Source organism: Colossoma macropomum, unplaced genomic scaffold (assembly GCF_904425465.1).
Source record: "Colossoma macropomum unplaced genomic scaffold, Colossoma_macropomum, whole genome shotgun sequence".
Lineage (NCBI taxonomy): Eukaryota > Metazoa > Chordata > Actinopteri > Characiformes > Serrasalmidae > Colossoma > Colossoma macropomum.
In genome coordinates this window covers 9369928-9397000 of record NW_023494803.1, presented here as the reverse complement: position 1 = coordinate 9397000, position 27073 = coordinate 9369928, and the positions used below count along the sequence as shown (strand labels likewise).

At 40.1% G+C, this 27073-nt stretch overlaps 2 protein-coding genes across 3 annotated transcripts in view; one reads left to right on the top strand and one right to left on the bottom strand.

Annotated features, from left to right (window-relative positions):
- Positions 1 to 23538, bottom strand: part of pygb (phosphorylase, glycogen; brain) — a 33509-nt gene extending 9971 nt beyond the window's left edge. Inside the window, exons 1-9 of the mRNA XM_036594220.1 lie at positions 22838 to 23538; positions 13745 to 13846; positions 12923 to 13001; positions 12679 to 12782; positions 12406 to 12537; positions 11000 to 11111; positions 5964 to 6046; positions 2214 to 2357; positions 1191 to 1283 (exon numbers count right to left, since the gene is read on the bottom strand). Coding sequence (XP_036450113.1) covers positions 1191 to 1283; positions 2214 to 2357; positions 5964 to 6046; positions 11000 to 11111; positions 12406 to 12537; positions 12679 to 12782; positions 12923 to 13001; positions 13745 to 13846; positions 22838 to 23080 — 1092 coding nt within the window. The 5' untranslated portion in view covers positions 23081 to 23538. The remainder of the gene's footprint in view (positions 1 to 1190; positions 1284 to 2213; positions 2358 to 5963; positions 6047 to 10999; positions 11112 to 12405; positions 12538 to 12678; positions 12783 to 12922; positions 13002 to 13744; positions 13847 to 22837) is intronic.
- A 1-nt stretch (position 23539) lies between these two features.
- Positions 23540 to 26768, top strand: LOC118824214 (barrier-to-autointegration factor-like). Of its 2 annotated transcripts, none has more exons than XM_036594225.1 (4): positions 23540 to 23974; positions 24624 to 24691; positions 25817 to 26006; positions 26343 to 26768. In XM_036594225.1, exons 3-4 carry the CDS (start codon positions 25881 to 25883, stop codon positions 26487 to 26489), a joined length of 273 nt encoding a protein of 90 aa, XP_036450118.1. In that variant the 5' UTR covers positions 23540 to 23974; positions 24624 to 24691; positions 25817 to 25880; the 3' UTR covers positions 26490 to 26768. The 2 variants fall into 2 exon arrangements, with proteins under 2 accessions (XP_036450118.1, XP_036450117.1); XM_036594224.1 differs by having other exon boundaries at positions 23540 to 24087.
- Positions 26769 to 27073: the final 305 nt, after the last annotated feature.

The following is a 27073-nucleotide window of genomic DNA, read 5'->3' as shown; positions in this document are numbered from 1 at the left end:
GCAATCACGAGCTCAAGGCCTTCCAGACCGTTCCCAAACCAACACGTAGGGATGAAGAAAAATTATGGACATCTGGAAGGAATGGGCCGGGTTGGGATCTACTGCATTGCACACTTATGCAGTTGAGCAGCTCAATATGAGGCACCATCATGTTCAGTATTACAAAAACATTTCAAATGTATCCAGATCTAACTTTTAACTTTGAGTGCGTTTACATGCACTTAATAACCTGATCATAATCGGATTTCTACAGTTATCCGATTATTCAAACGGTCATATAAACACCATACTCCGAGTTAGAAATCCAATTAAGAAATCTGATAAAGAGGCTGGATTTTAGCTCAGTAATCAGACTTCTCAGTGCATGTGAACTCTTACTCTGATTTCTTTCGGATTTCTCAGTCTGCGCATGTGCGGATCAGACTGCTGTACTGGAAAAAAGCAAGCAGTGTTGCCATGAGACCCAGCAAAACACTTTTGAAGCGACACTGAAACCAACTACGTTCTCGACAAAGTGAAGGATTTACATGTTCTTCATCTTCTAGACGATGTATGTTCATAGTTTCAGGTAAAGTGATGATGTTTTTTAAAAAAGCCATGGCATTACATTACGTTTGTCACGTCTTCTTCTGCGAGTTTACTGGCCAGGTGGAAAGCAGAAATCTGATTACTGCCTGACTCAGAGTTTCCCAATATCTGATTACTCAAGTGCGTGTAAACATGTTGATCGGATTACTGACAAAATCTGATTTTCTGCAGTTGTCGGATTATTAAGTGCACATAAACGCACTCATTGTTAAGAAATTTTTTTTTTTGTTATAAAATTAAGTAAATTAAGTGCAAAGCATTCTGGGTAGCTCCATCCCAGCAGCTACAACATATTATTGAATGTACTGTTTATTATTGTATTTATTAGTCTCAGAGTCAGAGTTTTGCATCTACACTGAAAATGACCGTCTGATGACAGTGTCAGCATGACGAAGCAGAAAGAGCACACGAGAAAAGTAAAACAAAAAGATCAGCATGAGAGACAAAGGGCTTCGCGCTGTACTATTCTTATCATACGTAAATAAATCATGTGATTATGCTAATCATATGTAAATACGCCTCACTCAAATATTAAATAAAGTTTTATATCTATATCAGTGCGCTTTACAGATTACAGAGTGAAATTTACTCAGCTGCTGCACCTTTTCCCAGGTCACTTTCTCCACATCCACCAGAATCCTCATCAGCTCAGGAATCGCCAGAGCAGGATGGGTATCGTTCAGCTGGATCGCCACCTGAGAGAGAGAGAGAGAGAGAGAGAGAGAGAGAGAGAGAGAGAGAGAGAGAGAGAGAGAGAGAGAGAGTGTGAGAGAGAGAACAGAGAAAGAAGAAAAAGAAAGAGAAGAAAGAGAGAGAGGAGAAAGAGAGATGATAGAGAGGAGAGAGAGGAGAGAGAGAGAGAGAGAGAGAGAGAGAGAGGGAGGGAGGAGAAAAAAGAGAGAAGAGAAAGAGAACAGAGAAGAGAAAGGAAAAGAAAGAAGAGAGAGAAGAAAGAGAGAGAGCGCAAGCGAGAGAGAGAGAGAGAGAGAGAGAGAGGGAGGGAGGAGAAAAAAGAGAGAGGAGAAAGAGAACAGAGAGAGGAGAAAGGAAAAGAAAGAAGAGAGAGAAGAAAGAGAGAGAGCACGAGCGAGCAAGCGAGAGAGAGAGAGAGAGAGAGAGAGAGAGAGAGAGAGAGAGAGAGGGAGGAGAAAAGAGAGAGGAGAAAGAGAACAGAGAGCAGGGAGAAAGGAAAAAGAAAGAAGAGAGAGAAGAAAGAGAGAGTGAGGACAGAGAGAAGAGAGAGAAGAAAGAGAACAGAAAGAGGACAGAGAAAGAGAAAGAGGGGAAAGAAAGGGAGAGGAGAAAAAGAGCACAGAGAGAGAAAACAGAGAGATTTAGGATTAGACAAATACTGACTGGTGTATATTTATATAATCATCTCTGTCGAACCTCCAAAATGCAAACTTTACAAGAGAAGGAAAAAATGTTCTTAACCTGGAATGAAAAAATATTTTTTTGGACCAGTTCTATTTTAACACACTGTAAAGGGTAACTAGCCTTTTCAAATTATGCCAAAAACTGAAAAACAACAATGGATATTAGGTTTTTGCACAACAGTGGTGATCTAGAAACAGAGTCGGGTGTTGGGATCTCTCTTGTTTTTGCTGACGGGGTGAGAGCCTTACCTTATCCGGAAAGCTCTCGTAGGAAGTGCGCACGGGGTCCCTGCAGCCGAACTTGGAGGATTTAAAGCGCCTGATGATGTCCTGCAGAGTGGCGGCTACCACAAAATACTCCTGCTTCAAACGCAGCTCCTTACCCTCGAAGAACTGACACACACACAAACACACATTATAAAACTAGCAGTCCAATGATTAATGCGTCCTCTCTGTTCAGCATTCAGACTCAACAGCAGTGAAAAGGTCTGACGGCATCGCTCCTAAAAGGAAGCCTCATTTTAATATGAAATTCTGTTGCACGGTGGGACTAAAAATGCAGGATTAATTATTTTAGTTCACTGAGTTCAACAACTAAGCAAATACAAGTAACCAAACACTGCACTGTGGTCAAGGTGTTTTGATCATGTCAAAATTCTGTAATTTATCATTCCGAGGTCAAAAGGTCAACGTCTACAAAATTTGGCAGACGTCTCCTTTCGACCCCAATTAATATTTAAGAGGTAATAATATTTCTTAAAGAGGCCTGAACTGCCCAACTGAATCACTTCTTAGTGTCCCAAATCTAGTCATTCTGAATTTATTAAGGCTGATTTTGAATAAAATTGAAAACCAGCAAATCATGAATCAAATCAATGCACTGTCAGCCCAAAGATTCACACCCCAATAAAAACAGATCTCATTATTGCGAAAGAACGTATCAGTGTCTGCTGAAAATCAGGTTTTAAGATTATTAAAATGCTGCCATATTGAACATTTAAGCTATTTTTGCCATACACAGTTCTATTTATAAACAATGTGAAGTGTTTGTGTGTAACATTTATCACGTATAAGCAGACTTACTGTTCTTCATCATCATCATCATCATCATATTATTATTATTATTATTCGATGCTTCCTGTGGACCATTTTCACAGATCACAGTTTTCAAGCTAGAGCCACCTGGGAAACCATAGCAACGGCCTAACAATAGCCTATCAACAACTGTGGATACCACAGCAACTGCCTGGGACACCATAGCAAAGCCCCAACAACACTTTAGCAACAATTGTGGGTGCCATAGCAACTGCCTGGGGATACCACAGCAATGTCCCAACCACATCTTAGCAACAACTGTGGATAGCAACTGCTTAACAACACCTCAGCAACCACACGAGATACCATAGCAATGGCCTAACGACACTTTAGCAACCACCTGGGTTACTATAGCGACGGCCTAGCAAACACTTTAGCAACCACTTGACATACCATAGCAATGGCTTAATAACACCCTAGCAACAACTCTGGATACCATAGCAACTGCTTAGCAACACCTTAGCAACTGCCTGGGATACCATAGCAATGCCCTAACAACATCTTAGCTACAACACTGGAAAACATAGCAACTGCTTAGCGACACCTTAGCAACCACTTGACATACCCTAGCAATGCCCTAACAACACTTTAGCAACACTTTGGGATACTACAGCGACAGCCAAGCAAACACCTTAGCAACTACCTGATGTAACATAGCAACAGCTTTGTCAAGCTAACTTAGTTTGTTCACAAACTTTCCTCTTTATTAATATTATATTAATTTTTATGACTTTTTAAAAATTAGTCGTCAAAACATTTTTTTTTCCATATGTATTATTATTAGTATTCATTTCAAAATGCCACCCCAGTCACCGCTTCCTCTCTATATTCAGAGTGAGAATAAATAAATGCACTTTTATGATTTAAATAAAAGTTCTTATTTTTATACGTATGAATGTATACATACATATAAAAACACACACACACACACACACACACACGTATATATAGTTTACATATTTGATTGTAAACAAATGGACACCTGTCTAATACATGCATGCACACGCGCACGTCTCCCAGGCGTGTGACTGCACTACTGCACTGCTGATCAGTCAGAAGGCTGCTTTGTGGTTGAGTGTGAGTTAAGCGAGTTACCACACAGTAATCCTCTCTCCTTATAAGGGCATTTCCACAGAACCTGCTTAAGTGTGTGCACACAAACTTACTCTCTCACTCCTGTTCTGACACCCCTCTCTCTCCCAGGCCTGCACTGCAGTTTAGTGTTTTTCTGCTCTAACGTGCTGAGACAACTCTCAAGCGGTCTGATAAATGGCTAAATGTATATATAGGCACCCCAGCAATTTTCAACACAGCTTCTGAAATAAACAGAAATTATTTAAAACAATAAGTACAGTTTAGCTAAGGGTGTCAACCTATATCCTTACAAAAACTCAATTCTTTATAAAATCTCATTATGTCACCAAAATTTGATTTGATAAGATACAATACAGAATATTTTTTTAATAAACTGAATGTAGAAGTGTGGCTGGAGAAGCTATTTACACTTCAGTGCAATTTAAACAGTAAAAACAGTCCAGATTTTTGGGATTCTTGCATTTGAAAATAGCCATTGGCCAAAAAAACCCTGAGTTTACTTTATTGGATATTATTAAAGCAATAAGCCACAAGAGGCTGTGGGTTACTGCGATTTCATCATGGGAAGGGTGATCTTAGGCATGAGTAAAACTTCCTTCACTGTGATAAAATCACAGTAACAGCCTCAAGTGGTTTATTGCTTTTATAAAACGGTGGCCATCATAAAATATGATAAAATACACAATTATTCAGAAAATAAATTGAGTTACTATTAATAATAATCGACATAAACAAGTATTCCACCAAGAAAAGTAGTTCCTTTAGAGCAGGGGTGTTTAAAGTGCAATAAGGTCCAGTTAGAGAAAATTTCCTCAAGCAAAGTTTAATACAAAAACTTTGCTATACAGGTACTTTTTGGTCACCAAATTTCCGCTGCAAGTCTTATTTAGCACCAGTCCAGCGGCGCCCCTCTTCCCACACTAGGGCTAAATCTCAAGTGGCTCCCTGCTCCCTACATAGTGCACTACGTAGGAACCTAAATACTGGATCCTGCAGCCCAACAGTGCAAAATACAGCTAGGAAATACTCATTTGGGACACATCCATACTCAATACATGACGCACTATTTGGCTGTAGAAGCTAGAATTTCTAAACTTTCGTAGCTCGAACACTACTTAGGGAGAATGAAGCCGTTTGGGATTCGGCCAGGGTTTGACGCGACTTCTGACAAACACTGACATTTGCAGCGGGTAAGCTTTCATTCTGCCGTTTTACAGTTAGTCGTACCGTAAGTGCTTTAATTCAAGTCTGTGATATTAATGATGGAGTTGTTTAGCATGTTTGCTATCTTTTAGCCTGTTAGCTAGCTGACCTGTCTAGTTAAGAACGTAAGTCGCCAGCCCCTCAGTTTAACCAAAAAACGGGTTCTTACTTCATCAGTATAGTCGGTGGTCCATGCGAGCAGCATGAAAGTCAAAGACTTATTCCATTAACAGCACAAGGGCTGTTTTCGTGATGTGGCGCAGTAATACACAGTTCAGTCCCTGTGAGGAGGTCATATTGTGCGTATATGGTGGATTCTGCCTCTTCGAATGCAGTAAAGCATTTGAAAAAAGCCTGAGCATTTTATCTTGGTGAAAAGCAAACCTGAATTTAACTTATTGAATATTATAATACATTATAAAACCATGCAGTTAAATTGCCACATTCAGATGCCTATTTACAGCCCAGCTTCAGCTACTTTCAGAAGATGCCAGAACATCCTGCTGCCAATAATCCAGACTATGACTGTACACACTTGTGAGAACAGAATAATCACCCTTCAGCGTTCCAATCATCAAAACAGTGCCAAGAACTGTGATTACTCACATTATCATTGGGGTACAGAACTCGAGAGATGTTCTCCGCTAGGTTCCTGTCCAGCACGGCCTGGATGTAATCTCCAACGTTAACTACAGAGAAAGGAGAGAAAAATCAAACAATGAAACAAAGTCTTCTCTGCTTCACTAGATTAAGAACAGCCAGCCAGCCGGCAATATGTACATCCAGCCTTTAGCTGCAGTACAAGTCAGACTGGAAAGGGGAATTCCACCCAGATTTGAAAAATATCTGCATAATTAAATGGTTAAGATGTAAACAGAGTCATTTAGAGTGGTTTGGTGAAATGCTCCCTGTCAGAATTGGTGATGGTACCAGACGTCCACCTCGGAAACCTCCCTCACAGAAAGTTATTATATAAAATGGTTATGAGTGCACCGCTTGACGATAGTATTGAGAAGGTTTCGGCCTAAAATGTATTTTTTTTCAATTCAGTCATGCCGGAGGGATAAATACAGGGCGTTGTGAGGCAAAATAGCCCCTAGAAAAAATAATTTCTTAGATGTATTACTATTTAAATCATCATCATCAACATTACATAGAAGACATGTGTAGGTTCACTGGTAGTTTTGGATAGTAAATAAAACGGCTATATTTGTGTTGTAGTCATCCCTTGTGTACATCCCAACCACTGATGTGTGCAGCAATTTTGAAAAATCAGTGGAATTCCCCTTTAAACTGCATAAAGTTGATCACTGTATTAATGAAGTTTTTTTAGATTACTTTCGGATTCTTTAATCAGAAGCGCATGCTTGGGTTACGCTGGCAGGTTGCCAGATCCTCTCCTGTCTAAGTGGTGTGACTGCATGGTTTTGGCCCAGGACTTCTAGTTAGTATTCCACACAGATAAGCCTCGCTCTGGCAACCACTTCACGCTGGCGTATACTCGTTACTCATGAGCCGTCAGGAGCAAATGAGTGGAACGTTCTGTAGTCAAGTCCTCCTAGAAAACTACAGCTGACATCTAAACTGCTTCACCAATTAGATACCTATCATACACGTTATACCATCCACTTTCAACATGCCGCAAATTCCAGCAACGCATACTTTTCAGAGACCCTCTTACTTTCTTTCAACAATACAATTTTGTGGGAAATTGTACGTGAGCCCAGATTCATGTGCAAATGATCCATGAAACTGCAAGGAGTGGACGCTGGAGTTCGGGCAACGGTCAGATCCAAGCAGCACAGGATGGATGTGAATACATTTAGTTACACTAGTTGGGCGATTTAGACAGTTCACACAAATTTACCCTTCGCCTTTATATTTTGTGCTGCAGCTACGAGGCTAATGTAGCTTACAATTAGTGGAGGTTTATGCAGCCCAATTAGCATTGTGCTAACTGCATGTCTAAATCATGTCTTTGCCTCAAATTGCGACTGACTTATCTATAAAGATAGACTGAAGTCTATCACATAGGTAAAAACAGTAACACCTGCCTGCATTTCATTCGTGCTTTTGTCCGCGTTTGTAGTACAACATCAACACCTGAAGACATTTTCTCGAAACACAATTTGTATCATATTGCTTCGATTTTCTGAAGTTAAGCTGGAACTGAAAAAAGTAGTGTCATATTTAAAGCTGCACTATGTAAGATTGTTGTTAAAACTGAAAGAAGTAGCATTACTGAATCGGGAGAATAAAAACAGGCCTTTTTTACACCACATCATACATTTGTACGCATTAACGTCACACACAGACTCAAAAAGAAGGTCTGACTCGATGTTTAGGTCTCAAATATTCCCAAAATCTACATTGTGCTGACGATATGACAATAGTAGATATTTGACTCACATCCAGGTTCACCACATTTTGAATTGTTTTTCATTGCACTACAAAATGTTCTTCTGCATGTTGCGCGCAATTACACATTCCCACCACAGAGGTCTCCAAATCCCCAAATCTTACACAGTGTAGTGCTATAATACATACTCATTCACTGCACTGCAGTAAATCCAGTTAAACAGGGCTAATTAGCCTCTCTTTGTAATGAAGCAGGAAATTGCTCAGTGTTCTTTAGTTATCAGTAATATCTAAAATATGCAGAGAAAGCATGATGTAAAACAGCATAATGCATCACAATAATGATGAAATATCGTCATATTGCCCACCACCAATATGACATTATTTACACTCGTGCAATTTATACGATGCTGATTATTTCCTACAGCTTCGGAGCTCCAGTGCAAAACTACAGGCGCAAACTTCAGACACTAAAAATGTCTTGATTGACTGACTACAACTGTAAAGCGAGGGAACTGTATAAATTTGATTTCTGGCAGTCTATAGCTTTAACAAGAAGTGACAGGACTGTTACATGCTAACTCTTAATATGCACATTTAGTAAACCTTATTCATGACAAGAATCACATTTTCTTTTTTTTATCCTGGGCCTAGCGTGGGGTCATACTGGAACTGAGGGTGGGAAGTGACCAATGAGAGGCCTATGAATGGGTTTTGTAGTTTGTGACAATGCTGGCACGATTACAGAAACGTTAATGTGCACCGTCCCTGTCAATCATAACTGAATAAAGCAAAGTAGAGTGTGTGCATATAAGTTTAGCTTATCACAGGCTGACAATAGCACTCCAGCCAAAAATAGAACAGAGAGGACACAGTAACAACAGCAGAGTGGAACGCAGTGTGGAGAAAGGCCAGACCCAGGCTGATAGTGAGGGTGAAACGAATGTCTCACACTTGTAAGAGAGTGAAAGTGCGCATGTGTGTGTGTGTACTAGGCCTGGGCGATATCTAAAAACAATTAGCACAACAGTTTCTAGTTAAAAGGTTCATCAGTAATACCCCCCTGCCCCCCCACGTGGCATCTTTGACCAACTTTTTTAGTTTAGATTTTAGCTTATATGCTTTTTTTAAACATTAACTGTTTTAAAGAAAACCTTTAATAAAACTCGCATATCAAATTGCGATACTGAGTAACCCAACGTCTTTTGAGAACTACTTCATCTGTCATTATAATAAACGTTACTGAAAAGTGAGTTACTTCTGCTGCAGATTCAAGGCGATTTTTAGCACTCCCTACTGGAGAAACTTCAGACTGCAGGTGATTTCCAAAGCCACGACCATGCGCTTTCCACATTAAAAACAAGACGTTTTCCGTCGTTACAGCGGCATTTTCATAATTCAGCTAACCATCGTGGCGCAATGTGTACAGAAAATACTGCACACCAGCCATAAATGAGGATCAGAAGAACTTTCTCTCAAGGTTAGAGTTAACTTTGTCATTTCAGCCCATTTTATTTACTGCAGCGAGTCACTTTGAGGTAAACTGAAGTCCCAAAGCACATCGGCATTCATTTTCAGTTACATTCACCTGAAGTAAGGCAATCCGTGCGGTAAGACTAGTATTACAGTGCGTAGCAGAGGGAAATAACACAGGCAGTTTCTTAACAAACCCCTCTCTATCAGTGCTTTTACCTAAACAGCATTTGTCACCTTTTACACATCGCCATCGGGTTACTCATCCATCATCGCAAATATCCAATTACATCGCCCTCTTGCCCAGGCCTGATGTGCACATGTGGTGTATAACTACAGGTGGTTCAGGACGGGCAGTTGCCTTGGGCCTGTAGCGCGCAGAGGGCCCATGGTAACCAGACCACTACTTAAATGGACCGCTTATCACTGGTTGTGCAATTTTACACTCCTGACTCATGAGTAGCTGCGATGACTTAATAATGAATCAACTTCAACCATTAAATCACATTACTTGCTGTAAGTTGGTGTAGTAAACAGCCATAGCGAGTACAAGCTAATTTCATTGCCGATTATTTTCATTCATATATGTTTTTGATATATTTATCTAAGTTCTACACTCTCAAACGTTTCCTTTCTTGTGCTCTTTCTCTCGGGTTTACACTCTATTAACATTATATACTACAGCGCAGGGGTGCCCATACTTTTGGGGCTTGATATCTACTTTTTCCAGGGGACAGGTCATCATGATCTACCTTAAAAAAAGAGGCTAGCCTCTTCCTTTTTAAAAGCTTTGAAACATTTTAATGCACTTCAGTGGCCTATATTAACATCCAGCATTACAGGGCAAAAATCACACTGACCTTATTCTGATAATTTGCACTGAATGGTGTCAGCCGGTTTCTGTAGTCAGGACCACTTTTTTCTTCCCAAGTTCACTTTTAGCTGGGAATTCGTCATCATAGTTTCTGTGTATAGTTCAAAAATGCCTCCTGACGTTCCCCTTTTTGAAAGTGCGATGGCTACTTGGCAAATCAAGCAGATGCATTTGGAATTTGAGATTTGTAAATAAATAAATAAATAAATAAATAAATAAATAAATAAATAGTCCTCCTCCCGCGCTGCATGTAAGAGGTCCGTTTTCGGTTTCTTTGTGCTCGGTCTCGCACTCACCTTCCGAACGAGTCAGTGTGGGTTACAAAAGGAAAATAAAAATGGTGCTACACAAACTGGCTACCAATAAATGACAGCTTTCTAGATTGCTAGAGAGGCAAACTCACAGTAGTGCATTAGGTGGGCTGTGGCGTAGCTATGGTAACATTTCACGTCAGTCAATCATGTTCACCTGCCCTCCGCCAGAAGCAGTAAGAAAGTGTTGAAATTTGATAGCCTGTTTAAATGAGGTGCGATCTACCAATGTACACTCACCGACATATTGGGCACCCCTGCTATAGCGTAACAACATTCGGAACAGCTCTGCAGTGTAAGCAGTGGATGAGTGTTTTATCCATTTCTACAGTGTCAGCAGCAGCACGAGGAACTTTAGCACAGTGTGGGGGAGGGTGGATGCGGTTCTTTGCTAGATATGATCAGCAATTACACCAAAAATGTACTGATAATAAATACTGGTACAGAATAAAATACCTTTTTTATCCCAGTGCTCCACTTTTTCAACTAAACTTCAACGCTTAGTAGCAAACTAAAGCTCTGTAAAACCATGCCTGTGATGATCTGAGCCCGAACCCGAGCAAGCGGCATCAGTGATCATTGCACTGGGACCATGAGTGCCTGGTTACAGCACTTTGTGTACGTACACTTTTGCAGTTTGAAGTCATTGGGGGCTTTAGCAGACCACAGTCTCATGGTGTTCACGGTGTTGTTCTTGTAGCCAGGGACAGGAGTGTCATATGGCATCGCCAGCACCACCTATATGTGTGTGAGAGAGAGAGAGAGAGAGAGAGAGAGAGAGAGAGAGAGAGAGAGAGAGAGAGACAGAGAGAGAGAGAGAGAGAACGTTTCTTCATCTTATAATTCCAATGTTGCACAGCCTCTCCAGATTTCACTGAACAGGTTCTCTCCTCTGTTAGAGGAAGTGTGTTAATCAAATTACAGTTTTTCCTCTTACCCAAAACGTAGTCAATCAGCCAAGACATGTCTGAAGCTTGCTTCTTATGTTTTACAGTGGAGCTACAGGGTTAGTTTAGCTACCAGGTAATAAAAGATTATACTACAGCAGTTAGCATGCTGCTAATTGCATGTCTAAATCATCACATGTTAGCCTCAAACCATGCAGAGGTGTTCAGTTATCTCTGAGAGTCTTGCTTATGTGGTCTCTTAAACTGTATGACACACTGGATGTGTTTACATGCAAAGATTTTTGCCAATCCGATTAAATACAGTCTGATTACAGCTACACCTACGTCTGAGGTGTTTATATTCTCACTCTATTCAACAATCTGATGGAAAATCTCTGTTTACTTGCTCACTACAAGTAATCAGATCCAAAAGTATGTGCATGAGTAGAGAACCACTTAGTGTAGAAGTTACCATGACAACAAGCATCACATGAGTCCAGTCAGAGTGAGATGAGCAGCAGTGAGCAGTGCTTGTGTTTTTATTTACTTTAAAATGATGTCAGACTCAGGAAAACGTCCTCCACATGTCCTTATTAAAGAAGGCCGAGAGGAAGACGTCGTGTTCTGAGACACATAAGCTGGACGTCTGTCCCACCGCCGTCTTTTAAAGACCAGAGCATAAACTTTGTCTCCTCTGCAGACCAGTTTCTGCTCTCGCCATGTTGAACATCATAAACTTTCTACGGTTTTATTTACAAACTTATGAGGTGACGGGAATGTAATCAGATACAGGCGTTTACATGGTTATTATTCTTCTATTTAACTGATTATTTATAGAATTACAAACCTTGCTCAATCGGACAGACACTGTATTCTGAATGGCCTCAACTGGACTAATCTATACTGACTGAGGTGTATTCCGATTGAGCTATTAGTTGGATTATTAATGGATTATTAGGATGCATGTAAACGTGGCTACTGTTATCTATAAACACGGATAACATTCAGGGTTCAATAATGTGGCTGCTGCTGTTTTATCTATGCAACATATTTTTATCCGAATGACAGTTTCTAATTTCAAGTTTACAATGTCTGAACGCGATCGAGTACCCCTGAGCTGCTGATCCGTATCTTGCTTAGCTCACCTGGGTGTCCACCCACTTTGGCCCCTCCTCTGTGTGTTCCACTCGACCATAGAAATGCACAGGGAGCATGTACTCTGGACGGGCCTTCTCCCAGGGGTTACCATAGCGCAGCCAATCATCTGCCTCCTCCACCTGAGAGTCAAATGGTAAAAAGACAAAGAAAAAAAAATGCATTAAAAAAATATACCAAGTATCCAACAGTTCTCCTGTAGACCAACGACATTAACAGTTTTAGCCAGTCAAACAGTAACAGTGAAGCTGCCTCCGCTGTACCTGCCAACCGCTAGAAATTTTCTGGTTGAAGATTCCGAATTCATAGCGGATGCCGTAACCATACGCCGCCAAACCCAGCGTCGCCAAGGAGTCCAAGAAACAAGCTAGATAGATAGATAGATAGATAGATAGATAGAGAGAGAGAGAGATACACACACATCTTATAAAGGTGCGCTCTTACAGTAAAAGGAGCTCGAGATACAAACGTTTTATTACAGTGCTGAGAGTAAACTGCGTCCTTTACCTGCAAGCCTCCCCAGTCCACCGTTCCCAAGTCCAGCGTCCTCCTCGATCTCCTCCAGCTCTTCAAGATCCAGTCCGAGCTAAAATATCAAAAGACAAAAAACACACACTGTAGCATAAACAACAAACAGGAACTCCAGGAATTTTCTAATTTAATTCAACCAGCACTAACAAAATCTACAGTCAGAGGTGGGCAATATGACAATATTAAATGTGATCAATTTTTTTGTTATCATGATGAGCTTAAGGGTTTTCTGAGCATATTGTGGATATTATTTATACTTGAAGAACATATTTGATATCTAGCACACCGTACGCATAGTCAAGTTCAGTGGTAAGAAATAGCTACTGTCAGAACCAAACCTTGTATCTCCAAACTGAGAACTTTACAGGAAAAGGAAGGGGGAAAAAAAAATAAAAAAATACATACGTTACTTTTAATGTAAGTCAATGGAACCAGATGTTTTTCCAAGCATATTTTGGCCGTTCCTTTTGGCCCATTCATCATAAAATTTACATACAGTGTAAAGAACAACAGGCGTTTTCAGATATGTCAAAAACTGAAAAATGACAAAAATGGAGATACAAGCCCCCCCCCCACCCCAAGAGCCACTAAGTGTGTGTGTGTGTGTGTGTGTGTGTGTGTGTGTGTGTGTGTGTGTATGTATATATATATATATATATATATATATATATATATATATATACACACACACACACACACACACACACACATACATACACACACACACACAATATGAATATATGATTGCTGTGCGTTTATGCACTGACTCAGTGGTTGCATGTATCTCCTTATTCTTACCTGGTAGATGGCCTCGTCGCAGGCGTTCTGCAGGCCCAGGTTGATCATGGTGTTTTGCAGAGTTCTGCCCATGTAGAACTCCAGAGAAAGGTAGTAGACCCGCTGTAAGGCAAAAGAAGATCCATACCCATTTGTAACAATTTTGGATGTTAGAGGTTTGAAAAGAATGAGAGCTGACATATAACTGTCATATGACATATAAACTGTCAAAATAAAAATAAATAAACAGCACAATTTTATTTCTCCAATGAATGTGGAATTAATCATAATATGAAAAGTAAAAGTGGAGTTTAGGATTAATATTTAACTGCCAAGTTCTCAGACTCGTCCAAAAATATTGTCTTGCACACCAACACAATTCTGCACCACTAGGAGTGTAAATCTCTGACCTCACTTTCTATTCACTTCTCAAGTTTCACTTTGATTGGACTGTTTTGGTACATTTATGCATATTTTTCAAACACACTGAATACACAGATAAGACTAGAGGAACTTTTTTCTGCAGTAGAGGAACACAGCCAATGAAAACAATACACCAAGCCCTTTTTTGGGATGTTTACACTGAAAAATAGCCTGAGAATATTACTTTGGCCCAAAAAAGAAAACAACCTAAATTGACTGCTATTAGAAACAATTATACATTATTCTAACATTCCAAGATTGACGCAGTTAAACTGTGATGGATACGTCAGATTTCTATGGAAAAAAAAATCAAAATATATTCATATAGTGCTTCCTTACAAAGCAGCTTTACAGAAAATCCAGCAGCGAGGAAAAACCTCCCTCGGAGCACGAGGAAGAAACCTCGAGAGGAACCATGACTCAAGGGGAACCCATCCTCCTCTAGTCAACATCGGATAACAGAACATCAAGAGCAATATGAATAAAGAATAAAGGTCTGACAATCAATATTCCATATAAACTGATGCATTTTACACTCTTTTTACACTGGAAATACACTTTTACAGTCTCTTAAGTTCTAGGTATTAAACAGGAAACATGAGGCACAAACTCACAAGTACTAGCTAATTATTTTGGGTCACATAACAGTAAGTTCCAAGGCAGTCTAACTATATTACGCTGAAATTCCCAATAGGTACTAGATATTAACCGGGTAAGTGTGTGTGGTACAAACTCCGCAGTGCTGTGTGTTTACTTTGGTTAAAAAGTATCAGGTAGTTTGACATTAAAAGAACAAAGAGTCAGTATGTACCTGTTTATTACCTAGAACTGAAACTGAATCTGGGCTTTAAAAGTGAGCAATGATTCTTACTGCACTTTTATTAGGTGCTTATTGTTCCTTATAGTTCCTTGTAAACTATTTCTGTACATATGTATGTACATACATACATACATACTACCTGGAACACTGAGCTGTTTCTGATTTACTTTGAAATCACTAGAAATTCAGTGCAAGTATGTTTGACTGACCTTCTGGTTACTCCACATATTTATGATGTATTTACTTTGTCCTTTAACAGTTTAATATCTAGAACCTGTTACTCATTTCAGTGTAATTTAGTTAGAGTGTTTTTATTTGCAACTTTTTGGCCTAAATAATTACACAGTACTTTAGGGTGTGTACCCCACACTTAGTCAATATCTAGAACCTGTTAGTGATTTTAGAGTAGTTTTGTTAGACTGTCTTTGTGTGCATCAACATTTGCTCAAAATAATTACACAGCACTTTGGGGTTCGGTACCACACACTTACTCAGTCAATATCTAGAACCTGTTACTCATTTCAGTGTAATTTAGTTAGACTGTCTTTGTGTGCATTAATATTTGCCCAAAATAATTGGACAGCACTTTGGGGTCTACACGCCACACTTCCTCAGTTAATATCTAAAACCTGTTATTTCATCATAATTTAGTTAAACTGTCTTGAAACAGAACTTCAGGGAGTGCATTACTGCATATTTGAGGTTCCCTCTCTTTGAGTCAAACAGGCAGCAGGACTAGGGAAGAGATACAATACACATTCACCAAGGCCTTGTCTCAAATTACCCATCAGTCCCACTGAGCATGCTCCAGTTCTGCTGTTCTGCATTCTTTGAGCTGGCTGACTGATAAGGCAGTGACAGTACATAGTGCTTCACACTCAGCCATTTCCTTAAACACGGCGACTGTAAAATAGGAAGCGATGTCAACAGGCCGCTAGGTTAACACTCAGCTACAAGAGTAATGCGTCTGCATTGTGGTCCAGCTACTCTGCACAAAGGAGCAAATTATCAAGTAATGAAATGGACACAATTTCCCACACAGTTACACCATCAGCTGAACTGTGCTGAGTTCATCTCTAACAGACTCGATTAGGTGGTTTCTGACACTTTATGATACACTGTGCATCTATAAACATGAACAAAAGTATTGCAGAGCTAAAAATCACAAGCCTGAATTTTGTCCTAAATCTGCCCAGTGACTGATCAGTTAGGTAGCTATGCAGCTAATTAGAGGGCTGTTAGTTTCTATTACTTCTTAGTGAGCTCCACTGTAAAAAATTAAAAATTCAAAACTAAAATTTTACACTTTACAAAATAAGTAAGCCCTGGTCAAATTAAGTTCACTGAACTTCCAATATTAAGTTACTAGGAGAATAACTGAGTTTTACATTTATTAACTTAAATTTAATGAACTCAAAATTTTAAGTTAAGCCAATATACTCTATTTCGTCCACTTCAAACCACCTTGGGAGTCACAAAATTTTATGTTCATTTTATTTAAGTAATGTTTTACCAAACTGTAAATATGCTGTAAATATGTCTCACTATCTGCTAATATCCTAGTACAGGCTAAAAACAAACAAAAACGAGACTTTACTTTGCTCTGCTTTAGGCTTCAGCTCAGCTATAGCTGCTTTTCTCACATCTCCAGCAGGAAACTTTTCCACAAAAGTAGAACAGTTTTTGTAAAATGTCTCTCAATGTTTGATTTTTACGAGGCTGAAGTCGCTTCTCATTCGCCAGCTTCTTGTTCAAATTTTTCCGTTCCACCTTAAATGGTGTCTGAGGCGCCAGAATGTAACCACTGCACCATTTAAGGTGGAACTGGACAATATGAATGAGAAGCAGGCGAATGAGAAACTGACTTCAGCTTTGTGACTTTTTAGTGTTTGCCAGTTTCTCATAGCTGATTAAACGTATCAGCAAACCAGCTGGAGTGATTATAAGTGCAAATAAGTCTATTCATCTCCAAATTATCGATGTTCATCTTAAATCTTTCTCTTAGTCGTTTCGTTAGCTACTAGCTAGGTAGCTGTTGTCTGTGTTGCTATGCAGTCTGTATGACCAGCAGTCTGCGGCTGATCTTCAGGGTTAAAGGGTGAATTAGCAGTTCTACATTAACTCCAAAATTCATTGTTAAACTGCGCTGAACGATCAGCAGAGCTTTATTTTACTGCAAAGGAGGATTATTTTATTTTTACCTAAACATATAATTCTGCTGTCGAGCCGCAACAGGGCAGCAAAAGAGCCGCAGGTTGTCGACCCCCGCATTAGAGCTTTGGCGAGTTTCCCTCTTGCTGAAGATGCAATTCTAAACCGTGAGGTTTGCGAGCAATACGAGCGGTAAGCTATAAGCTGTAATTATCAGCTGAAATTCCACAAAGTGACCTGAGAAGTTTTGTTAAATGTTCGTTCTTATTGCTGAATGTTACATAACGTGCACCCTTGGTTTTCAACATGTCCTTTTACGTCCCAATAGGTCCTATTTTCACCAGGTGAGAGACCCAAAGACAGCCGGCCTACAGCTCCACCCTCTTCAGATTAACTAGTGTGAATGAAAGCCCTGATATGTAGAGCTCACCGCTCAGGGGTTTGGCTGCAGTCCAGGCCTTTCTTTGGCATATAGAGCTCCTCTCGGCTCTGACCTCACAATGACTGTGCACTTCACTGCAGATTAAAGTTTGGTGAAAAAAACTCATTTACAGCCCTGCCCCCCCCCGAAGTATCTGCACTGGAGCTACAAGGCTAATGTAGCACACAAGCTGTTGAAGATGAGGATCATGCCTAAGTAATCACATACCTGCCTCTGACTGAGCTGAGCTGTTCATGTTTGTCCATGTTTATACGAGCCCATTTCCAAAAAAGTTGGGACGCTGTGCAAAACGTAAATAAAAACGAAATGCAATGATGTTCAAATGACTTAAACCCTATATTTCATTGAAAATAGTACAAAGACAACATCTCAAATGTTGAAACTGAGAAATGTTATTGTTTTTTGAAAAATATGCACCCATTTTGAATTTTATGCCAACAACACATGAGTGTTTTATCTGTGATGTAGAACATAGATTTGACCAAAATAAAATATTTTAAAAATGTAACGGTATAAATATCAGGACTTACGGGTGAGTTGGGTTACACAGAGATAGTATCTGTACTTTTAACATTTTTTTCTCCCTTGTAGCTCCAGTGCAAAACTAAAAAAGCAAATTTCAGATACCAAGCATGATTGTTTATCAACTACATCTGAGGAAATCTGTGAGATAGCTGGTAGTTGCAGCATGTTCTTTAGGTAGGGCTGAACGATTTGGGGAAAATATCTAACTGCGATTTTCTATAAACAAATTTCCAGACCTGTTTCTTTGGCCAAGTGCAGAACATCCACTTTTTCTGGCATCAAGCTTGAGCACAGGGTGCATCAGACCACCGGGCTGTGATGTCACATATACAGAACATGCATGCTTCGTCGCTTCTGATTGGTCTAACTCCTCTACCAGCTAGTTCACAGGCTCTGTGTTATCAGGATAAATAGCGATTTCAATATAAAAACCATTCACGTTTCAGCCCTACACTCTTAAAATTATGGTTCTTTAAGGGTTCTTTAGTAAAGAAAATGGTTCCATATAGAACCATGAACACTCAAAGAACCCTCTGCATGATTATAGCATTCTTTGCACTGTTAAATGGAATGTGCTATAGATGGTTCTATATAGAACCCTTTTGAAAAGGATTTTAAACATGGACAATGTGAAAGTGTTGTTCTATTGTTATGAGGTCAAGCCTATAACAATATAGGAACCCTTTTTGGTGCTATATAGAACCTTTTTCAATGGAACTATATAAAAACACACTATCAATCTGAAGAACACTTTCACAATGCAAAGAACACTAATCATGCAAAGAGTTCTTTAAGTGTTCATGGTTCCATTTAGAACCTTTAGAACCATTTTCTTTATTAAAAGAACCATCTTTTTAAGTGTGTACCATCAGGAGATGAAAAGAGAACGAACGGGATCTCAGACTGACTTTGTGGTCTTATTAATTACCTCCTTTATCACTGAATGCAAACTGCTATAGAGAAAAGGATGGTGTTGAGCTGCGTTTACAGTGAGAACCTCCTCCATGGTTCAGTTTCTGAGAACCCCACTGACTTCCTTGATCCATAGGAGCACATGTATGTCAAACTGCTCTATTAATAGCCATATGAGACTTTACACATGGAGGAAGTGTACAGGCTACTCTGACTTTACCAGCACATGTTGCTTCATATGAACATAGAGGCTCAGGCCCTGCTCTCCCTTCTCAATGAATCAGCAGTTCTCTGTGTATGAAACTGGATCTGTATTGAAAGTACAGTAAGAAACTGACCTTGCTGGACACACCGGCTTATATACATTCCTCCATGTAGTGTTGTACTTTAATAATGTCTCTTCAAAGGCTTCCTTGTTTATAGTCCAAGTATTCAGAAATCTTTGAAGGTCCATGCAGGAATTGTTATTGTTCATCCTGCTGAAAAGACTAGCTGGTTTCAGAGGGCCAAAGCTTGTCTTTGATCTAGGTGGTTGACAAGCTGGACATACAGCTGGACCAGATGACAACATGCCCTGACCAGTATAAAATATGCACTTCTACGCTCACTGTCCATTTTACCAGCTCCACTTACCAAATACTGACGTGGTGGTGGTGTGTCAGTGTGTGTTGCGCTGGTCTGAGTGGATCAGACACAGCAGTGCTGCTGGAGTTTTTAAACAGCTCAGTGTCGCTGTTGGACTGAGAACCAAAAACATGCAGCCAACAGCGTCCTGTGAACACTGATGAAGGTCTGGAGGATGACCAACACAAACTGTGCAGCAACAGATGAGCTACTGTCTCTGACTTTACATATACAAGGTGGACCAATGATGCAGGAGTGTCTAATAGAGCGGACAGTGAGTGGACACAGCGTTCAAAAACTCCAGCAGCACTGCCGTGTCTGATCCACTCGCACCAGCGCAACACACAATAACACACCACCATCATGTCAGTATCACTGCAGTGCTGAGAATGACCCACCACCCAAATGATACCTGCTTTGTCGTGGTCCTGTGGGGGTCACGACCTATATCATCTATAAACCAGCCTTTTAAACCAAGGAAATTTGATAATATATTAATGCTGTTATCAATATAGTACATGATAGAGCTGAACAATTGGAGGAAAATATTTAATTTTATGACCAATCTTGCTATTTAAATATGATTATTTAGTATAAATTAAGCTTCAGGCCCTTTTTCCTCTTCAAGAAGACCAGCACATGCCCTTTTTCTGGACTTGTGGCTTGACTGCTGAATGCTAGTGCTGTTCTATACAGTACTGTTCAACGCCTAATGAGCGAGGGAGGAAGTTTAACGGCTCAATGCAATTATGAAACTGCAGAAAAAGTGAAAGCTTCCTCTCACAACTGGGCCTAAAAAGGCTGTTGTGAAATCATAAGGACGGCAAACGCGTTACAATCACAACTTGAAAGCGTCACCACCAGCCCCGTCAGGAGGCTCTAGTGAGGGTGTAAAACCTGTGATATGCATAACATTTGCATGCCATGGCAGGAAACTGTCACTGCAGTGTTCAATAGTGCTACCTGGTGAATGATCAGCTCTTGCACAATGATCTGCACATTCATCTGCATGCAGAGTGTAGTAATGAGCTGATAAGCTGTCGGGTGTGGTAAAGCAGGAAAACACTAAAAGTGGGGGAACTCCAGGAGCAAGACTAAAAAACACAGTTACAACAAAACATCAGCCAAAATGAAAGGGAATCATTGCTAAAGCTGTTCTAAACACACCAACTCGCCTCCTACAGCAGTGTCGTCATCGTCTGTAGAGTGAAACTCGGGTACCATTGGGAAAATTCGAACAAGAAGCTGGCGAATGAGAAGCGACTTCAGCCTCATGACTTTTTAGTGTTTGACAGTTTCTCGCTGCAGATTAAACGTATCAGGAAACCAGCTGGAGTGATTATAAATGCAAATAAGTCCATTCGTCACCAAATTATCGATATTCATCTTAAATCTTTCTCTTTGCCTTTTATTAGCTACTAGCTAGGCAGGATTGTTGTCTGCACTGCTATGGTGACCATCAGTCTGCACACCAACCTTCAGGGTTAAAGGTCAGTGAATTATCAGATATAGGCTACATTAACTCCAGCGTTTTAGATCATTTTATTTTACTGCGAAGGAAGATTATTTTATTTCTACCTAAAAATCTAATTCTGCTGTGGAGCCACAACAGGGCAGTAAAAGAGCTGCATGCTGCCATCCCCTGATTGAGGCCTTAAGGGGGATAACATGGTCGGTTGGTATGCAGGCTTCAGCACACTTTCCTCGTGGGGTTACCCGAAAATAAAAACATCATATTTTAGACAAACAAAAGTCTTCCAAAGTAAGGCACACAATTCATGTGCAAACATGCAGACTGTGGTTTCGGTATTAACCATGGAAGTGGTCAAGCTGAAGCGCCCTCTCATTAGCACGTTTTAAATGTGCGGCTACACAGATTTGACGTGACAGAACGCAGGTCCAAAGTCTGTGAGATATACATGTGGCTTTATTGCAAAAGGGTTTTACCTAAGGCTGTATGATGTATTTGCGTAATGCATGCTGGGTATTGTAGTGCGAGAACAACCATGGACGAAAGCCCTGAAAGCATGCAAACTGTGAAACCAATGATGCTGAGCGACGCCATGCTGCACTATGGAGCGCAGCATAATACGACAAAGAGTATATTAAGCTCAAGTCAGGGCCAGAATGCCCCTTTAAAAGGCCCTTATCCATAATGTTTTGCATTTTATTTGTCCCCATCAGGTCCAGTTATGACATATGCATGTTTATATACCTAAAACAGTCACAATTAATTTTTTATATGACCATTATCCAACACCCCTTTATTCCTTAGACTTATACAGGCTGTTTTGTTACTGTTCTTTTAAGACTATATTGCCTCTGTTCTGATTGGCTTGTGTATTATATTGTAGAGCTGCGCAATATAACAATATTTGTCATTATTGTGATATGAATTATCGCAATATCACAATATACTTTTCTGATTGTCACAATATTACTTTTCTGACACTTGTGCTGTTTTTTTTTTACCTCGTCGACAAAACAGTAAATCCTGTCAAAGACAGACATTCAGTGCAATTTAGTAAATTCCATATAGAACCATGAACACTTAAAGAACCCTCTGCATGGATAAAAGGTTCTTTAGATTGATGGAGTACGGTAGTTCTATATATAACCTTTTTGAAAAGGTTATATAGCACCAAAAAGGGTTCTTCTATTGTGATAATGAGCTTGTAACACTAGAAGATTTTTGGTGCTATATACACTTTTCAAAAAGGTTCTAGATAGAACCATCTGCACATTCTCCATCAATCTGAAGAACAGTTTCACAATGCAAAGAACTTTCAAATCATGCAAAGGGTTTTTTGAGTCTTCACAGTTCAATATGCAACCATTTTTGTTACTAAAGAACCCCAGAAGAACCATTTTTTAAGTGTCCAATACAATAAAAGGAAAAAAATATCAGTCTTGCATGATTTAATATTACATTTCTGACACCTTCTATGTGGAAACTCACTGGAAGTTTAATGCATTGGCAAGAGTTCCTGGTCCTGGGCCTACACTTCCTCTGTCCTGCACATTTCACTGTCCACCTGCACAAACACTCACTTTAGCCTCGTTAGGTGTTCAGTAATGAGCTGATAAGTGTATGAAATCAAGGAAAACACTAAAATGTGTAAAGCACTTGGACTCCAAGCCCAAAGCCTTGGGAAGCACTAGTTTGGTTCAATGCCAAGCATTTGCAAACCACCACGGCCACCACCACCACGCCCACCTTGGGGTCCTTCTCGTAGTAGTACTGCTGGGTGCGGATCCATCGGCCCACCAGGTGGTCCCGGACTGTGTGCGCGAGGGCGAAGTAGTAGTCTCTTGGGGTGGCCACGTTCCTGTCCTTCACCAGAGTGAAGTGGAGGTGCCTGTTGAAGCTCTTCTTGATCTCAACGACGTCGCCCAGACCCGCGATGCCGCGCACGCTGATCTGCTTCCGGCGGTCGTGGTCACTCAGCGGCTTTGCCATGGCTGGATCTCCAGTGGAAAAACAGTGGAGGAGTGCAGCAGGGGGTCCTGGAGAGCTTCTCACGGCCAGGAGGAAGACCTCACTCCACCTCCGAGCAAGCAGAGCTTCCTGGAGTGCGAACGAGTCGTTCTTTTGAACCGGCTCCTTTCAATAACTCGGACGAACCGATTCACGAATTCTAAGTGAATCGAACTTTTTTGCGGCGTACGAACAGTTTGAGTTTGTGACTATTTTTGCGTCTAAAACTGACTGAAAAGTGCAGTTACAGGACAAATTATCTCGGGTTTTGCTGTAGAACAAAGCTGAAGTCAGCGTCTTCTTCAAATTTTCCGTTCCGCCTTAAAAGGTGCAGCAGTTACATTCTGGGGCCTGAGGCGTTGTTATAGTAACTGCCACACCTTTTAAGGTGGACTGGGAAAATTCGAACAAAAGGCTGGCTAATAGGAAAACAACTCCATCCTCGTTGCTGTAGATTGAGCTGCAAAAGTGACTAAGATTCAAAGAATCAACATCGTGTTCGAACAGTGATTCAGTGAAGTTAACTTTGATGATTTAACATCGATGCAATGACTAACTGCTACCTATTTGGTATGGAAAGTTTACACACATTTCATAGGCTGACGTTTTCTAAGAAAATCATAATCATCATCTCTCAAAGAAGCGACCAGCTCAAAGGAATCGATTCAGTAAACTGAATCAAACTTCGCATCACTCCACCCGGAGCTGGGCTTCCTGAAGAATCAGGATTGGGAGGGCGGGACTTAGAGCTCAACTCTGATTGATCTGATTGGCTAGCGACGTTCAGGGGCGCTTTCTGATAGGCTGAAGGAGATGTCCGTCAAATTAGCGACTACGTGATTGGCTGAGGTTGACAACAGGCCTCAAATCAGCTCGGTTAGACCCAGTTTGCATTTTTGCACAGTTCAGACTACTGAAATGAAAGAAGCATAGAGGGGGAAAAGCGAGTTAAGATCTTTTAATTACTGAGGAGAAACGCGTTCAAAGGTGTAAGTAATCAAGTAACGTAAAAATAATCAGAAAAAGAACCACAGAAGTACTTGAAGTACACGACTACTCTCAGCTGCTGAACAGGCCTATATGATTTCAAACCTATTCAACCGACTCGCTATTCAGACAACTCACTACAACAGTGCTGCCGAGTTTCCAGCTCAGACACACCTGATTCAACTCATCCATTAACTGCCAGGGTTGCAGTTGTTAGAGCATGAAAATCACCACCCTTGTTCAAAAATTAGATTCAGTGTGGACTTTTGTCTGTTTACACTTAATCAAAACAGAACCAGATTCCACTTGGATTTGCACATACATCCCATTTGAGCTGCCTGTGGGAACTGATTGGGAGATTGGAGATGTTTTGGTGTAGAAACAAAGCACGTGGTTATCCAGGAGCTAATAAGTGCACAGACAGAGACCTTAATTGGTCAGGCAGTTTGCAAGGGGATACAGGTGCACAGGTAAGAGAATCAGGATTAGACGTTGAAATCATTATCATTAATATCTTGGCACTTGTGTTTGTGTGCAGATATATGAAGATGAGTTAAAGCAAAGATACCCTTTACTCTAAGGCCTGCTTTCCAGAAGAAATCAGAGGTGGGTACCCTGCTGGAAAAAACACAGACCATAGGGCTAACGTGGCTTGTAGATGGAGCATTAGACTGGGACAAAGCACAGCTTTGTTGCCCTTTTATTATGTAATGTTAAATGTTCTAATAAGCCTAATAAACTGAAAATGGACACATTAATGTATGTAAGCTATGAAAATGAGAATCTTTTAATGTTTTAGTTGTGTTGTGCATTGAGAAGTTGTCACAAGAGTGGCTTCAGATACTGTACCTAGCAATTTTTTTATGTGAAACAGGAAGTTTGCTTTTAAATTGTAAAAATGTATTAAAATGGTCTGTCTTCTGTTAGTTATTTAAATGTATAAACCTAATTTTATTTTGATGACAACCTTGTCCTAAGAGTTTTTTTTGTCAGTGGTGTTACAGAGTTGTGTGTGGTGTGTGGGTTTTAATTTTATTTTTTTTTTTTAATGAAGTCTAAGTGCAATCTTATATTTGAGAAATTTGCCCGAATGCTGAGAGCTGTCATGTGTCACCAAAGTACTGTGTTGGTGGTGTTACTTAAGAAACATTAAGTGACTTTTTAAAAAATTAAGATAAAATGACAATATTGATTGCATGTAGAAATTAGACATATTCCAATCTGACTTTGAAACTAAAGTGACAGAGCTGATTTATTTATTTATTTATTTATTTATTTTTGGTCAATGTAGTTAGCTTTACTGATTCAGTGTAACCAACTACGTTTTACTCTTTATTTACATATCAACATTCATACCCCATTTGCCATCGCAATGGTAGAATAACCCATTAATGCACTTTTCCACTTTTTTTAACTTCAAGAATCGTTACACCCCTAATTCCTTTTCTCACAGATACTTAAGTAGAAATATGCATATTTTATTTGAAAATACTGAAAGTACAAAGTGACTGACTGGTTGCTAGTTTGTGGTACAATCCATCACACTCAACTAATGTAATTGGGCAAGATGAGATGCACCACCAGGACAGTCTGTTGATTTGATTAATAATCTGCCCATTGTGTACAGACAGGTGATCCAGGATCCTTTCACTGCACTGTTCTTACTGCCATGTGTGGCCTTGATTTTGCCAATGTGAGTTAACTGGTTTTGCCTCATCTCGTCACCTTTAGAGAACAAACTGGAGTATTTCAGACCAGCAGCTTCAAGAGGGTGTTGATCATAAGACGACCTGAAATGTCAACCACCTCCCAGAAGCACAGAGACTTCGTGGCTGAACCCATGGGGGACAAACCCGTCACTGCTCTGTCCGGGATTGGGGAGGTGCTGGGGAAGAAGCTGGAGGAGCAAGGCTTTGATAAAGTACAGTGATTCTGTCTGAGAGAGAATCCTTTATGTGGTCTCCATAAATATTGGCATATTTCCCTTTTTGAGTTAGGTTGATAAGATATGATGTACTGGAGACCCTTCAGATCCCTAAGATCATGAGCTTAATCCAAACCAAGAAATGAGATGCAGTGCAGTAGTGTGAGCTGATTGATGAGATTGTTGCATCTATGTTTAGAATTCAACTGACTTTTCTAAATTTCTGAACAATTAAATGTTTAAGGTGTAAAGTCATTTAAGGTGTCTTGAGAAGAGCAGTTAGAATATTAGGGCTAACATGCTAACCACTTGCTAATACGAGTCTGTCTGCAGGCGTTTGTGGTGTTGGGTCAGTTCCTGCTGTTGAGGAAGGATCGTGAGCTGTTTGCTGAGTGGCTAAAGGACACCAGTGGAGCAAACGCACGGCAGGCCGCGTCCTGCTCGCAGTGTCTGACCGAATGGTGCGATGCCTTCCTCTGAGCTCAGCGGCCTTCTCTGAAACTCCTTAAAAAAAACTGTTGCGCACGTTTTCTCAGTGTATCCAGAGCTTTCACTGTTCAGGAGTATGTAGATATGTGGATGTGTAGTTAGTTGTGAGTGTCACTTTTTAGAAGAGTGTGTGACGTGCAGTTAACGTGTAAGGGCTTGCTGATGTTTGCTGATTAAATATTGACTGGTAAAGGTACCGTGTGATAGAATTGTCTGCAGTTCAAAGTATTATTCCTTGTTAATGTCCTGTCCATGTTTCTAAAGAGAAGGAATTAAAGTTGTGACTTTATTTAAATGATTGGTTTTGACCACGTTTTCCCCCTGTTTCTTCTAGAGTAGGGGTGTCCAACTCCACCACTATAAGGCCAATATTAAAACATCTCAGCAAATTTGTGGGCCAGCTGTGTTAAATTATTTTTACTTAACATTTTTACCCCAACTTGCCATTGTTTATTTAAAGTGTGCTGTTGCAGCATAATAGACACTGGATACTTATTCAAAAATAATTAGAATTATTAGATTTTAAACTGCCTATTTGCTTGAACTAGATGCCAGGCATATTTTCTTTTTGTGTA

Excerpts from the sequence above, each read along its gene's own strand:
- LOC118824214 (XM_036594225.1), top strand. The coding sequence starts at position 25,881 with ATGTCAACCACCTCCCAGAAGCACAGAGACTTCGTGGCTGAACCCATG. Across the intron at positions 26,007-26,342 it reads AGGAGCAAGGCTTTGATAAA|GCGTTTGTGGTGTTGGGTCA; the intron begins GTACAGTGATTC and ends GTCTGTCTGCAG.